A 17,426-nucleotide genomic window follows, 5' to 3' on the forward strand; every position below is an offset into this window, starting at 1 on the left:
TGTTGAAGGGGCTCAGAAAGTATAGTCAGAGCGACATGCTTCAGGAGTTTGTGGGGGGAGACAGACTAGACCCCAAAGTGGAGTTTCAAGGTGCAGAAAGTGGGGAAGAGAGGGCTCTAGAAAATGATGTGTGAAAGAAGAATTACAAGTGAGTAAGGCTTGGCCACTGAAAATGCAGAAGGATTTTTCCATCAATAGGAACAACACAAATGAGAGATACTGAAACAGCAAGGACACTGGGAGAATCATAGACAATGTCCAGTCAATGAACACAGCGTGAGGGGATGAGCATGGGTGGAGGGGTCTGGTGGTGGGCTAGATGGGGCTCACATCACAGAGGGTGCCCAAGTTATCCAAAGGTCCTTGAAGTTAGTCACCCGGGCTCTGCAGGGCATCCAGACACAGATGCTATTCCCCAAGATGGTAAAGGAGCATTTTAGCATGAACTGACCACATGGATACACCTTTAAGAGGTGAAGCTGTGGTCAGATCTGGGTTCCAATCTCCATCACTTAGCAGTCAACTGATCTCTCAACTTTGGGTCCTAAGCAAAAAGGGATCAATACCATAAAAATCATAGGATGGAGGGGGAAGATTACATGAGAACATTTTGGCATGAGAAGTGTGAAGACATTAAGAGGGAAAGTTATGCCACAGACTGGGAGAAAATACTTGCAGAAGACGTATCTGATAAAGACTTGGTATCCAAGATTTACAAAGAATTCTTAAAACTCAACAGTAAGAAAACAAATAAAATGATAAAACATGGGCAAAAGATCTGAACAGGTATCTCTCCAAAGAAGATGTTCAGATGGCAAATAAACACATAAAGGGATGTTTGATATTAGGTTGCCAGGGAATTGTTCATTAAATCAACATTTCAGCACACCTACCAAAATAGCCAGCATCTGAATACTGACAGCACCAAATGGTGAGGAGGTGGAGCAACAGGAACTCTTGGTCTTTACAGACAGGAGAGCAAAACTGTACAGCCATTTTGGAAATTTGATTCCTTGTAAAATTAATATGATCAAGCAATTACATACCTAGCTACTTACCCAAACAAGTTGAAAACTTAGCTCTGCGCAAAACCTGCACAGGAAAGCTTATGGTAGTTTTACTCACATTTGCCAAAACTTAGAAAGAAGTCCCAAGATGTCCTTTAAAAGATGGATAATAACCAAAGTGAGCTACATCCACACCATGGAATATTATTCCATGTGATAAGAAATGAGTTGATAAGCTGTGAAGAGACAGTGATGGGAGACATGTCATTAAAGGCATGCATTCTCTAGAAAATAAAAAGCCAGAGTGGAAGGCTTCATATTATCTGATTCCAACTCTATGGCATTTGGGAAAAGGAAAAACTAGGAAGACAATAGAAACATCAATAATTACCAAGGATTTGGGGTGCATGTGGCCAAGCAGGTGGAACACGGGAGCTTAGGACCATGAAACTACTGTGTATGATTCTGTTATGCTGGATACATGTCATTATACATGTTCCAGGTTTTACAGCACAGTGAGCTCACTGGAAGGAGCTCTAAGGACTTCAGCTAATAATAATTGATTCCTTAATTGTGCCAATTATTCCCTCCCAATCCGAGATGTTATGATAACAGGGGGAACACAACGTGGTGGTGGGGGGGAGCATCTATGGGAATGCTCTGTATGTTCTGCTCCATTTTGTCTGCAAACCTGAAGCTGCTCTTTAAATAAGAGCTAGGATGGTGCTGTGTCCAGAGTAGGTGAGTAATAAATGGCGGCTGTGGACTGGGGGCGAGATAGGCAGTGAGCTGATGGCAGAGACAGAGATGGAGGGTCCCCCATTTGCCCTTCTGTACCAAATGCAAATCCATCTCTCTGCAGAGGCAAAGAGCAATTGTGTGTATTTATTAAAGGGCAGAATTCAGCCCTCGGACCACCAGAAAGGCACAGCAAGGAGCAGCAGTGTTCTCATGGTTTATTTATTCCTTCTGGGAGATGCTAATATTATTCTGTGTCCCCTTCTTCTAACTTTATATAATTAGAAGGATAAAAAATTGTGTTTATCCACAGCACATGGAGAAAGATGGGGCAGCGGGCGATGTGAAGGAGTTTATACGAGGTAATTTACAAGCAGCCCAGAACGTTCATTATGCTCTATCTACATTTTGCAAGCTTGAAAAATAGCTAATTTGGTTCTCCTCGTTTGATATTCAAGACAAGGAGAGGAGTTGAGAAGAGTCATATAGAGGAGAAGCAAACTCTTCGATGTTGAGGTGAGAGGAAGGGGCAGCTGAGGTGGGGGCTGGGAGCTGGCTGGTGGGGATGAGAGCTCAGGGGCAGCTGGCAGAGGGGAGGCCTCACTCCACAGATGTTTAGTTCTGAAGAAACCCCCAACCCCCCCAGGACACAACGTTAGAGGACCAGAAACATCACCTCTCTGGACTCCATCTGCTTCTCAGAGTTTTAGGAACAAAGACCCGTGTCCTGTAGTAAATGTTTTGCAGACAGCTCTCCAGAGGGATAAAACCGGCCTTGACCTATAACAACTGCTGATTTCTGGGGTATAAATACTTCCACCATGGTTGATTTCAAACTCTCAAGGAGGCATCAAGTAGCTCATAAAACTCCTGAAAATGTAACATTTTGCTCTGGAAAGCTGGGATCAATCGGCCTCCTCCCCCCAACACATGCTGCAGTTACTCAGATGCCTGCTGTCTGCTCTCACCACAGGGCCTTTGCACATGCAAAGACACCTCCAAACCTCTGAGCCTGGCAGGTAAGGTGTTCCAGAAGACTTACAGATGTTATGTCACTTGATCCGCAAAGTAACCCTCTGGGGTCTACACCATCACCCCTTTACAGATGAGGAAGACAAGGTTCCACGAAGTTTAACAACTCAAGAGAGGGGCCTTCAGAAGGGAGGCTCCTGTCTGCCTGGGCCCCAAGACCCACTGCTCAGGCTGGTTCTCACTGCAACTCTGCCCATTCCAGTGCCCCCACCCCACACCTGCCAGTGCCCCAGACCCAACACAGGAGGGGCCCAGTTTCCTCCTTTGTTCTAACTCTTCCAACATGGCCCTTCCCTCCCTCCACCCCCAAGGGAAACCCCTCCCACCACTAGTCTTCTCAAGTTACACCCACTTGCCAAAAGAATCACTTCAGAGAGTGGGGCTGGGGAGAGAATATCATTTGGATACTACCTGGTCTTTCTTCCTGTCTTCTGGGCTCCAAGAAGGGTACAGAAAAGGGGCAATTTTTCAGAGAAAAGAGATTTGACTCATTACAATGAATTGTGGAGCTGAAAAATCATTTCCTCGAAGTATTGGAAATGTTAATGCCATCATCTTGCGCGAGTGGATAGGGAGGAGGCAGGTAATTCCGCCCAGGCTGCCTGCTACCTCATTGAAAGGAAAGGTCTGTACATTCAATCTTGACTGAATTACCATTATGGAGAGGGGGGCGGCTGGGGTGCGAAAGGGAAACACTCCTCATTCTGTGAGCTCCCGTCTGCCAGGGCCACGCTGCTGGGGGGCAGCTCCTGGCTGCAGGGCTCTGTGAGGAACCACCCCAATAGATGACCCTGGGGGGGGGGGGCTGAGCACAGAGAGGGAGGATGCTGAGAGGAGCTAGGACACTGGTGGCTTCTGTCCTGATCAGGCCCTGCAGCAGTGCCCGTGGAGGGCGCTTTCCAAAGAAAGGGAGACGGGTTCCTTATTTGGATTCCTTTGGAAGCAGAATCTGAAACAAGGGCTGGAGTGCAAATAGTTGATTTGGGAGGTGACCCAGGAAAGACCGCAAGGGGAATGGGGAATGAGGAGACAGCTTTCCTGTCTCACGAAGGAGCAGCATCACACGCACTACCACCCTTGATAACTCGAGTTTAATCCTGTTCGGGAACTGTGGGAGATGGTGTAGGCCACGAGCCTCCGAGTCATTCCATCTAAGGGGAGGGCGACCGGGTGCTTGGACGCCCATGGCTGCCTCTGGAAGGCTGCCCCAGCGCCCTTAACACCCAGAGACATCACAGGAGAAAGGCGGCCTGAGTCAGGAGCAACGTACAAGGTACCTCCGTGCCGCCCAGCGCTGTCTCTCCTGACAGAGCAGAGACACTGCTCCGAGAAAGTCTCCAAACCTGCTTTTTAATCAGCGCTTTTCCGGAAGTGAGAGCAGGCTCTTGAGCTCACCCAGGCCGCGCTCTGGATCCACCTAGGAGCCTCAGCACGGTCACCCCAAGAGCACAGACATGTCTTGAGATGAAGAGACCCCTTGGCAGGGGGCATGTGGTGCCGGGCTATTCTACAGGTGCGCTGAGCCACCTCGGCAGGGGTGTCCAGCTGTGGCCCATCACTCTCTTGCTGTGCACGCATGGGGCTGCCCTGAGTCTCCGCTAGTCTGCACGCCAGGTCCCGACGCAGTATTCCTGCATCTCAACTTACCCTCTGCACCGAGAGGAGAAACCGAGGCTCTGAAGGGTATGCTCCAGCAAGGGGTGAACTGAGTCCAGATACAGGTCTGCCTGGCCTCCTGGCCAGGCCTCCCATCGACCTGGACGCGTGTCTTAGATTCGGGGCAAAGAAATCTCAGAAGGTGCACTGGGTCTCCAGTTTGCTGCCTGCTTACTCTCAAGCCCTGTGCGCCTGGCTCCTTAACCCAGGGCTGCTCTCTGTGGATCAGATGGGGCTTCACATTCCAGGCATCAGGATCACCTGGGGGCTTCTGAAAACAGACTACGGGCCCCAGTGCCAGATGCCTGACCTGGTGGGCCTGGGGTGGGCACCAAGATGTGTGTTTCGAACATTTGCCAGGCGATACAGCTCAGTGTCTGTGTGCTGAGGGCAGTTGGTGGGTTCAGAGGCTGGACAGACAGAGGCTGGACAGACGAAGGAGAGCACCATGGAGGGACTGGGCATCAGCTCCCATTCTTGGGGCCGCCACGGGCTGCTGTGCCCACTGAAGGTCACTCGTGGGGTCATGTGTTCACTCCACCTCGTCCGGGCCCTGGGTTGTTCTCCCTGAGACGTGTGGGCCAGGCTTCGCACTACCCTGTGGTCTCCCTCCACCTCGCTCACACCTTCACACATAGCCCTTGATTAAGTTCTTTTCAAATCGTCCTACTTGCGGTTCCCAGCTATCTCCTGTTGGGAGCCTGGCTGATCCCAGAACGGCGCTCTCATTTCCTAAAATCTGTGTGGCCAGAGCCCACGGCCTCTCTTCGGTGCCATTTCCTCCTGCCCGCCCAGGAAGGTCCATCTCGAACTTCCATGTGGGGAAAATGTTAATAACAGTCTCGAAATTTCCCCTTGTCACTAGCCTCTGCCCCAGAGGTACTTGAAAGCGAAGGGCTCTTTGTAGTCTTTCCCCATTCATTTCCTTCCCTTTTACTTTCCTTCCATTTCCACTCCCTGGAAGCCCCGCGATCTCTATGACTAAATCCTAAATGGAATCATTTGGAAGAAAGAGCTTATTTAGCCCAGGCTTCTCTGCCATTGTTTCACTCGCAGACAGTGCCTCCTCTGCTCATCCCCTTTCATCTTTCCCGTTCTCCCCGGCCTGGGCCTTTGTCCTCCACACCAGCCTCCCAGTGCTCCGGTTCCTTAAGATGCTAATCACACTCGGTTTTCTTCTTGTGCCAGGAATATTTCTATTTATCAGCCGAGGCAGACTTTGCCTTTGGGAGGGACACATTCAGGGGCAGGCACACCTTCCGCTCCTCGGGGCCGCTTCTCGTTACCTTCCTCATTTCAATCCCAGGACTTTTTTCTCTCCGTTACCCTGCTTTCTGAATCCGCTGCCCACTGTCCTCTCAGCACAGCGCACAGACCCTCCCCAGCCCTGACTGCTTGCTCAATTATTGATCCTGCAGTTAAAAGGAGAGGCAGGCTGAAACCATCAAGGTGTCACTGGGTGTTGCAATGTCTTTTGTTCAGTGTGAGTTCCCCCAGAATCACATGCAAGAGGACCCAGCACAGCTGGCAGACACGGGAGAAGGGACCGGTGGGAGGGGTGTGGAAAGGCAGCCCATATCCGGGGCGATTCCAAGCCCTTGATGCCCCGTTGGGACTCTGGGAAAGGCATAGAGTTCACCCTTCAGGTTTCCTTCAATGTGGCACCCTGCCATTGGATGCCCACACTGCCAGCCGGTGTCACGTAACAATACCCAGGGAGGGGGTGCGGCTGTGGGATGTACTGTGGGGTACCGCTGGATGATGGCAGCATCTCCTGCACCCCAGCAATGAAGTCCTAATGCTCCTTCACTGCTGAAAATTCTGCCTCCTCGAATGCAGCTCTCAAAGGGCAGACGGCTGCTCTCTTCTGTTCTCCCCCATGTCCCAAATTTCCATTCTCTTCGATCAGGATCAGATCCAGTATCTTCTTCCTTGCTGGACTATCATTGTTCCAAGTGTCATCCTGAACCAATCTCCCTCCATCCAACCTGTCCAGTGTTTCCTATTTAATATGGGAAGTCAGAAGAGAAAGAACCACTGCTCAAAGCCTTGGAGGTTTTGCAGAAAGTGCTTTCTGACTATTTAGAAAGCACTCAGCTTCTGCTTACCGTAAGTCAAGAATATGCAGAGTTTGGGGGAACAGAAGGGCAAGTGCTCATAATCCTGAGGCCACAGAGCATCTACTCCAGTGAGGGAGAGTGGCAGTAGACAGTGCCTCTCAAGCTGCAATGACTATGAAAGCCAGGAAGTTACACCCTGCCCTCTAAGAGTAAATAATGGTGTTTTGACCAAATTCTAAGGCTCAGAGAAACTCCCTGAGGAAGTGATGACTGAGCTAAGATCTGAAGAATAAGTAGAATTTCATTGTTTAAGAAGAGGAGGGAAAGTTACTTTGTTGAGACAGAATGTGCAAAAGTCCTGTGGCATGGATGGGCATGGTTGTCTCTCAAGACAGCGTCTCTCCAAAGGTTGCATGAAAGCCAGTGTGGCTTCATTGTGGGGTGGCGATGGAGAGCACACCGTGTGAAATGAGGCTGGAGGGCTCTGAGGGTCTTTGCATAAGGAGGTCTATCAAAGGGCAGCCACGTGAAGGGTTTTGAGTAGGAAGACTGACTGATCCAAAGTCCTGTTTGGAGATGATCCCTCTGGTATTGGTCAGAGACCAGACAGATAGAAAGCTGGGGGCCGATAGGAGGGAGTAATCAGGAAGGAGGTGGAGGAGTCCAGGTGAGAGCTGGTGAGGGCTTGGGTAGTGTTGCACACAGAGCGTGTGCACTGGGAGATTTCTGCCCCCATGGCAGCCACGGATCTGGGCTGGACATTCTAGTCTCTTAGGGAGGTAGGGTCTTTTCACTAGTCCTTTGTTATATCTGAATCACACACTAGGAGGGAGACAGTCCAGCTGTACCCATTTCACAGAGTGAAGAATAAGGCTCAGGATGATCCGTCAAGGTTCTCAACCTATAGTTCAGTGGACTCTATCTGAGCTCATAGACTAGAGGAGGAGCTGGGTGATTGCTGTTTTAAGTTGCAGTTCACACAATACGCAAGCAGGCAGTTGTCGGAGGGTGCAGCTGCTTGAGTCTGGAATGGGGGGCTGAGTCTCCCAGTGCCTTGCACAGGGCTGGCCTCAGAGGAGCCCACATACACATCATAGGTTTTCATAGATATTTCCTGAATGCTGAGCTTTTCTTTCTAACATTACTTGCAAGAAATCTTGCTGTCTGTATTAGTATGTTCCAGGAGACAAATTATGTGTCTCCTGACGAAGGGTCCAGAGTCCATTTCTAAACCAGCACAGGAAACAACTAAGCTAAAACTTCTGCCTCTTTCTTCCTTTATGAGCTTCCTGTATCTTATGCCTTCTTCCTCTGAGTTTTACTTAGACAATGTCTAGACGATATCTAGTTAAAGAAAACACAACAAAAACACTGAACTGTGCTAGAAATAATTGGTTATTCAGGATTTTTTTTTTTTGGCTGAACTGTACCCTGAGAACTGATACCAAAGAATTCTATTTCTCAATTGGTGAGATGTCAAAAAGTAAAAATTCCAGGTTGGCTTCACTGTGGGGGACAAATGCTGCTGTAGGCTCCTGTCGTAATCAAAATCCGTGCTCAGCATTCTGTATAAAGCCACTTTGTTCTCACTGTAGCATGCTGTTTTGAAGGCTGAACGTGCCAATATTTGGCACCAACAATTACTGTGTGTTACCTGTGCAGGATATTCAGTTCTGCAGCGTCTCCTTCTCCATCTCCTCCCAGAAATCAATTCTTTTACATGAGTCACACCAGTATTGTCGCTGCCACCTTCAAGCTCCATTGACCCTTGCTGGGACTGTTGCAGTAGGATCCCGATCAACCCCTCTGCCTAAGCCTCTCCCAATCGAATCCACCGTCTGAATCACAAGCTATTGGGATCAGACATCACTGACCAGGGTCCCTCCCCAAACCCCCAACCACCCAACCAGTAAATTCGGGCAAAACAAGGTGTCATGAGTGAGCCACACGCTTATCAGTGACCCTAGGAAGCAAGTGTCTGGTGCCAGGTGCCAAGCCGAGCACCTCCGGTGCCTTTTCTCAGTGATCCTACCCTTGTTTGCTCCATCATTTTATAAGTTGGGAAAATGAGGGTTTGCGAGACTTGCCCATAGCTCCACAGCTGGGCTGGAAATCCAGGCAGTCTGATTCTGGAGGGCTCTAACCAGTCTGCTCCACTGCCTTCCTCAGATCATCCTGGGGTGCTCCAGGAGTACTACCACTCCTTGGTAAACCACAGCCGCTCGCCCCATATTTCCTGGTTTTGCACACCAACATGCTCTCCACTTGCAGGTTCACGCCCACAGACGCCCGTCTGGTTATGCCCAGAGAGGCAGGGCCTCTGCCTCAGGCCCAGTCCCACGACTAGTGAAATCTGGCAGATGCTGTGATGTCAGGTAGCCAAAATGGTTTCCATGACCAGAACAGCTCTTTTGAACCTGGAGCTGGCCACTCCCCAAGCCTATGGGCACAGGCTAGAGTTTCTAGCTCCTTCTGAGCCTTCTGCTTGGGACTTGACCTCTCAGGAGCGGTGTTTTCTTCCAGCCTTGGTATTCTCTGTCCCATCCTCATGGGCAGGGGCTTGCTGCCCACCCTCAAGGTGGTGTGCTCAATGGAGAGATGCCAGGGACACAGGGCTTCTGTCCTCTTGCTCAGTTGTGGGCCTTCTCACTGAGAGCCCTTTGGGCTGTCCTTGCTCCCCCACCCTAAGGATCATTGAGGAGGCAGTGCCTGGTAACATCCACCTCCAGAGGCTTCCTAGAGCTGCTCGGCTTGGACCCAGTTCTCTGCCTGCCCTGTAGGTCGAGACACTCAAGCTTAGCTCTCTGGACCAGCTGAGAAGGCAGCTGAAATCAGGTTCTGAACCTGGCCTCTGGGCCCAACAGGGGAAACGTCAAGGGTGGTTTGCTAACGAATTCTAGGCAAAGAACAGTGGTAGTTTCTTTTCCCCCTTGGTCCCCCGAACCTGGAGCTTTCCCAGAAGGGCACCTACAGGATATGATGTTCCCATAGCGATTCTTATTGCGGTTTTCATCTTCTTTGGCTGTATCCCATGAAGCTGTCTGCCCCTCTGGCAAGGCCTATAAAGAAAGGACAGGGTGGTTAGAATGGCCTGTGATGGCAGCTTTGATCATGCGAAATGAGCCAGCAGTGATGGGTCATGGAATATAAAGCCCTGCGTGTTCATGGGAGGAGCTGGGGGGGGGCACGGACTCGGCCCCTCTGCAGAATTTGTCCCTTGTTTATTGGTTCAAAGGTCCTTGAAATCAACTATGTGTCATAGTCTGATCTAGCAGGGGAGTCACTGGTTCATTCATTCATTCACTTCATCTAGGTATTTATTGAGCCCAAGTATGTGTTTGACATTGTTCTAGGTACTCAGGACAAAGAGAAATAAACAGTCCTTCTGGAGCTTCCAGTCAACTGAGAGACAAAGCACAGGAACAAGCAAACATAATGGAACAAATACTATGAAGAAACAAAGCAGGATAAAAGGACAGTGACGGGGACTGAGGATTCTTTTAGGTTATGCAGCCGGGGAGAGGGCTTCCCTGAGACGGTAAGACGTAAGCTTCTCTTAAAGATGTAAAGAGCCCGGTTACGCCAAGAGAGTAGGAAAGTACTTTCTAGGTGGAGGGAACAGCATGTGCGAAGATGGTAACCAAGGACCTCGCTCAAGGATGAGACAGGAGAAACCTGTGATAGGAGCATCTGGAAAGCCTGCAACTGTTCCTACCATACAACACACATGGTTAGGGCAGACAAGGGGGCTCTTCATGTGTGTGCACACCGTGCCGAGTGGGGAGCTGCCTGGTCTGTGTCTCACCAAGCACGTTGTGCATTCTGGGTGGAACCCAGGCTCTAGGAGTCCTGGGGAGGGCACAGGGAGAGCAGCTAGGAAGTTGCTGCATCAGTCCAAGCAAGAGGGGGTGCCTTCCCCCATGTACCGCGACAGTGGGTACAGTAAGAAGAGATTGTTTCCAGGATGCTCAGACGAATGCTGGCTTGGTTCCCCAGAAGCAGACTCAGAAACAAGGATTTGAGTGTGAGTTGTTTATCTGGGAGGCAATTCTAAGGGGGGTTGGGGGAAGCCAGACAGTCAAGGGAGGCGGTGGGTACAGGCACACCAGGGAGCAGGCTCCCACTGCGCGCACTTTTCCACCTGAGAGAGAGGCAGTTAGGGTCTTCACCGGCCAATTCCCATCATCACTGGTCGAAGGTGTCTTCCATGCTCTCTCTACTGGGCATTCATTTTCCTGGGCCCTGAGGATGTCCTCAGGTAGTCACTGGTGCTTGGGGGTGGCAGGCCCAGGGTGGGCAGGGCGGGACCAGTGTGTGCAGAGGGGATGAGAGCTTGGACCCGGTACGTGCTCTGCAGATGTGGACTGTGGTGGAGAAAGAGAGATGGAGACTGCGTGCTCAAGGAACAGAGCGGAGAGTCGTGTCATTGAGCTGGAGAAGAAATGGAGGGGCAGAAATGGAGGCAGGAATTAAGCGCCGTGTTCTGGGCCCCTTGAGTGCACAGATCAGACTTTGCCGGGCACGTGTGCCCTTTAGCATGTTCAAAGCAACACGAGCAGCAGCAGCAACAGCAGTAACCTTGTTTGAGGTGACGCCTGGATTTCCAAACGGAGATGTGCAGAGGCAGAGGGACGGGGAGTAAGAGATGAGAGCCACCAGGGCATGAGGAGACAGACAGGGTGGAGGAAGATGGTCATTATGGGAGCAGTACCAGCGGGAGGAAAGACACAGGAGCAGGAAGGTAAGGCCACCCGGTTCTGGCGGGATAAGCCCCACGGCAAAGCTCATGGTTCTTGCATGGTGTCTGGGACGCAACACCCACCGCCACATCTTCAGTCTAAGTAGTTCCCGGGCAGCGGTACAGGGAGAACAGTTCCACTCCTCTTAATGCACCAGGCTTCCCGGACCCGGCTATTCCTCATGGAGGCCTGTCCTCAGCAAGGGTTAGACCAGGCGATCCTGATAGATCCACAATTTGGCCACGCGCAGGCAGGGCAGGTCCACAGTCCAGCTCATGCCAGAGGCCCCTTCCTTGGCTTCCGGGGCACCTAGGTGGGTCTTCTAGAGTCAGGGTTGGCAAACTCTTTCTGTAATGGGGCAGAGTAGGCAGTTTGGGCTCTGCAGGCCACCTAAGCTCCATGGCAGCTGCCTACAGGAGGCCCCTGTTGCAGCACACCTACAGCACAGACAGTGCAGACAGACACAAAGGGCTGTGTCCCGACAGTGCTGCTTTTGCTTCCACGAAAGCAGGTGTCAGGCTGGACTTAGCCTGTGGCTGTAGTGTGCCGACCTTTATTCTAGAAGTAGGACCTTGACCTTCATCTGTGCACTTGCCAGTAGGCATAAGTGTTGTCCTGTCTGCTAGTCGGTCCCTACTGAACAGGGGTGAGGTGGAGTTCTAGGCTGGGCTTCCTGGGCTAAGCCGTGATCTCCAGCAGTTTCTCCCAGGGTTTAGATTGGGGTGACAGGGCTCCTTTCCAGTTATGAATCCATTAGAGGTTTGCACAGTGTGTGTCAGAGCTCCTCACAAAGGCACCCTGAAGGGTGCTAGATTCCCGGCATCAGCCTTTGCCCAAAATCTGGGTGAGACGCAAGTGCCACAGAAGAAAAGTGCTATTTTCCAAAGAGAGGACTTGCTGTTCCTCCTCTTGATTCCACCCTTTATCGTCCTGGCCCTCAGGGTCAGTCAGCTCTAGATTGCAAGTGACTCTTGCTTTTTTGCTTCTAACTCAGACCCCAGCCCCTTGTCATCTTCTGCCCCACCCAGGTACCTCCAGGGCTTTCAGGAAAATTCCTGCTTCTCGGCTGGGTGCGGTAGCTGGTCTCAGTGGTAACACTGGACTTCTCCGAGTTTAAGCTGCTTCCTCCGTGGACTTCTCTGTGACAAACCCAACTGCTCATTCAAACGTACATCCTGAAAGTGGTATTAAGTCAAGAGCAGCAGACCGCAGATATCTGCACACTAACTCTTCAAAAAGAAAAATTTGGGGCTGCCTACTACGTGCTGGGGTTCAGATCCCAGTTAGCGGAGGGTCTCATTATAGCTACACCTTAGGGTAGCTGGGGAAGCTTTCCAACTCCCAAAGCCACAGTCCTGTGCCAGACTCGTTCATTCTGACTCTGGGGAGGAACACTGGCATCAGCAGTGTTTATAGCTCTCCAGGTGAAGCTAATGTGCCGCAGTGATTCTTGCAGATAGTGCATTTACCTGGAGAAACACTTTGCCATGAGTGTCCCCACTGTTTCTCTCACTTTGGTAATCAGAGAGATCTTTCTAAAATGTGAATAGGACCCAGTTACACCCCAGGCACTGTCTTCAGGGTCAATTCCAAACTCTTTAACACATGGTCCTTAATGGCTTCACCCTACACGCCCCGTGGGCATGTCCTGCCTTAGGTTGGTATACCAACAGGAAGGCGCCAAATGAATGCCACAGACAGTTCAAGGCCTTTCAAGCGTCTGAGGCTGAGCTTATACATGCCCTTCTCTCTGCCTGAAGTTCTCTTCCACCAGCCTGCCTGATAAGCCCCTCCCTACCCTTCAAAACCCTAACTCAAGCATCTCTCTTTGGTGAAACTTGGCCTGCTCCCCCTCCCACCACCCACGGCCTCTAGAGACAGTCACTTTGATCACTAGATGACTTCTCTGGCTCTGGTAACATGAATGTCTGTCTCCCAAGTTGGTGACAGGCGACTCCAGGGAATGGGTGGCATCTTCAGCACGTTGGTACCTCCGGGACTTCTACTGGCCTTGAACTTCATGGTGCTTGAATCATCTCTTTTGAATGAATGAGTAAAGAATGGATGGAAAAGACCAGTGGGTGAGGTGACTCCTGTAGATGCACAAGGCAAAGATCCTGGAGTCTCAGAGGTGCCAGTGACCTTGAAAGCCATCAAACTGTATTCCCTGGTGGCCTGGCAGGCAGTTGATGAGAGGACCCTCTAAACTTACAGTTTGGAGCCTCAGGAATGTGGGCTCACTGTGCTGCAGGCTTCCCTCCCAAGACACAGTCACTAGATGCTGTTTTCTGTGGTTGCCTTTTCCGACTCCTCAGGGCATCACAGAATAAACATGCATCCTCTGTATGTGACATTGAAGATAAAGGTTCCTGTCCAGCCAGCCCCAAGTCCTTACATGGCACAGTTTGGGACATCTCCCGACATCCAGGTCATGCCCTTCAGGAAACACTCAGCTCACAGCCAGCCTTGGAAAGATCCCGAACACTGTTGTGATTCTTCCTTGGGAATCCATGAAGGTCTCTGCCAGAGCCCTGGGAGCCTGTCACCCCCTGGAGGGGCTGAAGGAGAACGTGTAGGCCTGGGGGGCTGTGTGGATGTTGACAAAGGCAGAGGAGGCCAGGCCTAATAGAGTCACCCAGGAGTGAGCGGTAATGACCCTCTAATTGACAGACTTTGATCACACATCCATTTCCCTTTTTAGGAAGCTGTCATCTAATAGCGGATAATCTCTTGAAGGAAAAAAAAAATACAAGGGGGTAAAAGTATGAAAGAGAGACGCATCTCTATCTTCAAAGGGAGCCAGCTGAGGGCATTATTTTTACATTAGTGGCTAGTTACAGTAGATTGACCAGGGAATGGTGGCAGTCATTAGGAGCTAATCACATTCTTTTGAAACCAAAATTGCCATCTCATTATATTCCGCCATTATCAATCTCGGCTCTCCTTTTCTCATTCTCTTCTCCTTTGAGCACGGAGCTCTATTTTTACATTCTTCTCTGAGTGTGGAAACAATTCCTACTCTTCAACTGTGTTGCTTTTCTAAGACGGTCTTTTTTTTTTTTTTTCAGTCCAAAAAGATGCGTTTGGGGATGTCTGTAATTCCAGAGCAGTGACTGCAAGGTCTGGATGGATCTTTCAGAAAATATATTATTGCCTCACTTTACAGGTCAGCATAGTGAGGACCAGAAACAGGAAAGGCTGGCAAAGGAAGCAGAGGAGAGTCTGTCTTCCTTCCCTTCCTTGCACAGGGACTATGAAGGGGCTGGCCCAGCTCCTAGAAATAACAGCAGTGGACACAGCAGATCTCATGAACTTCTGGTTGTGGGAAGGTACAGACAGGAAACCAACCGCCAAGACATTGCTCCTAACAGGGGCTAGAAGACATCAGACAGGATGCTGGGAGGGAAAGTGACTAGGGGCAAGGGACCGCTTTAGAGGGGATGGGTGACATTGGCACAGGAAGACAGCAGCCTGGGCTCCCGGGAGGTGGCCTGGTCTTCGCAGCTGGCATTGGTGTTTCCTGCGGCCAGGAGACTTCACAGGTTGCCCACCTGAGACAAGGTCACTCTGAGACCAGGAGAGAGCAAGACAGTAACACGAACACTCTGTGGTCACGTCAGACAAAAATCTGAACAAGGTGCCAGTAGAACTAAGTATGCCAACATCCCCCTGTCCTGGTTACTCTGAGTAGTTACTGGCTGCTACCAATTTCAGCACTAGCCTCTTGCTTGAAACCCCAGTTTCTCCGCTCATGGAAAGATGTATGACGGAACTATCGAGCCATCTCCTAAGGGTGCCCAATCCAGGTGAACCTCCCAAATCACCTCACAGCCTGCTGAGCCCAACATGCCCTTCCTGGCTCCCCGCAAACCCACCAGGCCCTTATACCCCCTTGGCACTGCAGGGTGACCTTCTGGCCTCTGACTGACACATGTGAGCAGGAAACTAAGGGCTGAGCAGAATCAGCTATGGCGTTGTGGCAAGAGCTACGGGAAGGAGGATGCAGACGGTGGGTACAGCCAGTGCCTCACCCTGAGGGGGGGCCTGGTGTGCCCAGGACATGGTCCCAGCCAAGAGAACAAGACAGGGCACCTGTGTGGATGGGCAGGGGTGTGGGGAGGGTTCATGGAGTGCTTGTAGATCATGGGGATTTAAGTCTGTTTCAATAAAAAGGCTTTGGGTGGTTTTTAAGGTGGGAAGCAGGGTCGAGACAGTGCAGCATCATGGCAGAGTCCTCAGGAGCACCACCTGCCTCAGTTTCCCCACCTAATACTTTAATCGTCTGCTATGACTAAGATTTGTTTCTGATGCCTGCTCAGCTGGTTCCTTTCTCTACCTGGTGGTTTGCACCAATTGGGATAAGAGGGTCCTCTCTGAAGCTTGCCATCCTTCCTCAGACACTCTGCACCTTTTTGGGCTATGCCCCAAATAGTTAAATGTCAGAACATAAAACTTCCCTTCTAAAATGCCCATCCAAGGCTAAGGTGTCCTGGGTTATTTCCTTTACCTTTTCACCTCCTTTCACCACATTCTGTCAGCTACTCTGCCCCCCTCACTGTCTGGGGCTTGCCTGTATCCCTGGAGATAATTGGATATGATATGCCCTGGGGTGCAGCAAACCAGGCCCAGGAAATGCTGACCAGGCAGGTATGGGATACTGCTGCAGGGCACACCGAGAGTCTGCTTCCTCCTCCAGGGTGGTGCAGCCTAGTGATTGCCCAGGCCTTGCCCACTGTGGCTCCTGGGGCGGGAAGGAGTCCAGAATCTTCAGCAAAGAGGCATATTTTACCTGGGTCTTTCCTCTATTTATCTTGCCAAGAAATACCTCTTGCTCACTCGCTGTGCCAATGAAGCAGAGAACAGCACTGCTTTATAACAGGAGATAGAGAGTTTATTTTTGCTGCCAATCGTGTCACCACCAAGTCCCAATGTACTTTTCTGAAAACTCAGTCAATAATACTCCCTTCAGGTTAGGAGCGAAGAAAGGATTAGACTACAGGGTAGCATGGGGGAATATTTTGCTGATGGGACTCTCAATGTACCTTGATTGTATTTACACGATTCCACACATTTGTGAAAATTCACAGAACTGTATTTTTCCCTCTCAAAATAAATTTTCTAGTATGAGAATTAAGCATGAAAAAATAACATACCCCAGAGCTTTTTTGATGATTGATGATTACCTGAGTTAATGCCCACAGGCATCTGGCCCAATACCTGGGGCATCGTCGGCGTTCAAGGATCGTCCTACACTTTTCCAGGGTTACACTATGGAGCCTCCTTGGCTCATTCCTGGAATTCACTCTCTGTTCTACTTTGCTCAGGACCAGCTGGTTTATTATCACAAGTGCAGAGATGGGGCCTCTCTACCATGTCTATCCTGTTTTGTCTCAGAACGCTGGAATTTGAGTGTTACAACTGGGGCCATCCTGGGCAAGCCCAGACCAGTTGACTCCCCTCCATGCAGTGTTCAGGTGTGGGATGGAGTTTTCTGAGCTGTTGAGAGCCTAAGGTCTGGTCTCAGTGGTGATCTACAGATTTAGTAAACACCCAGGTTTACTGAAGACTGTGGTGAGATAGAGGCTGGCATGGCTGCCCTGGGCAGCTGTGCAGGTTGTGTACAATACAAGGGAGCAGTAGGCCTGTGGCAGACACGACAGCCTCTGGGTCCATTATGAACAGGTTCTGGAAGGTGGCAGTGAGGCACCTTTTGCTCCTTCACACCAAGGTGCTATATGAGTGAGTGGTGGTCCTGGTGGAGGCCAAGCTTCCCCCACATGCCTCCTTCCATGCTTTAGGGATTATAAATGTGAATGGAGAAGGCAGGAGAGGATGACAAATGACATCTACTCAGAGTGGCATCAGGAGAGCAAATATTATTGCGCACCATGTCACTAAATAGACAGTAATTTATGAGTTCTGCTGGAGAAGCTGAGTGGAAAATCAGATTGCAGCAAGATGGGGGTATTTGTCTGTGACAGAACTTTGATCAAGGCAGAACAGTTGAGTGTGGCTGTGGGTAGAGTCACAGATGCCCTTTGAAAGGCCCCACTGAAACACATCTTCACATGACCATATTTAGGATAGTGGTTCTTAGACTTTGGTAGTTATACAAATCTCATAGGACATTTAGTAAAATGCAGAGACCTGGGAGTCACCCGTCATCAGTGCACCTGTGTCTACAAGTTCTTTCT

At 50.4% G+C, this 17,426-nt stretch overlaps 1 protein-coding gene across 1 annotated transcript in view; it reads right to left on the reverse strand.

Moving 5' to 3' along the window:
* Window positions 1-17,426, reverse strand: part of PTPRT (protein tyrosine phosphatase, receptor type, T) — a 617,594-nt gene that overhangs the window by 39,316 nt on the left and 560,852 nt on the right. The window contains exon 18 of the mRNA XM_004687014.2: window positions 9,465-9,552. Coding sequence (XP_004687071.1) covers window positions 9,465-9,552 — 88 coding nt within the window. The remainder of the gene's footprint in view (window positions 1-9,464; window positions 9,553-17,426) is intronic.

Source organism: Condylura cristata, unplaced genomic scaffold, assembly GCF_000260355.1.
Source record: "Condylura cristata isolate star-nosed mole 26May11 unplaced genomic scaffold, ConCri1.0 scaffold00022, whole genome shotgun sequence".
NCBI lineage: Eukaryota > Metazoa > Chordata > Mammalia > Eulipotyphla > Talpidae > Condylura > Condylura cristata.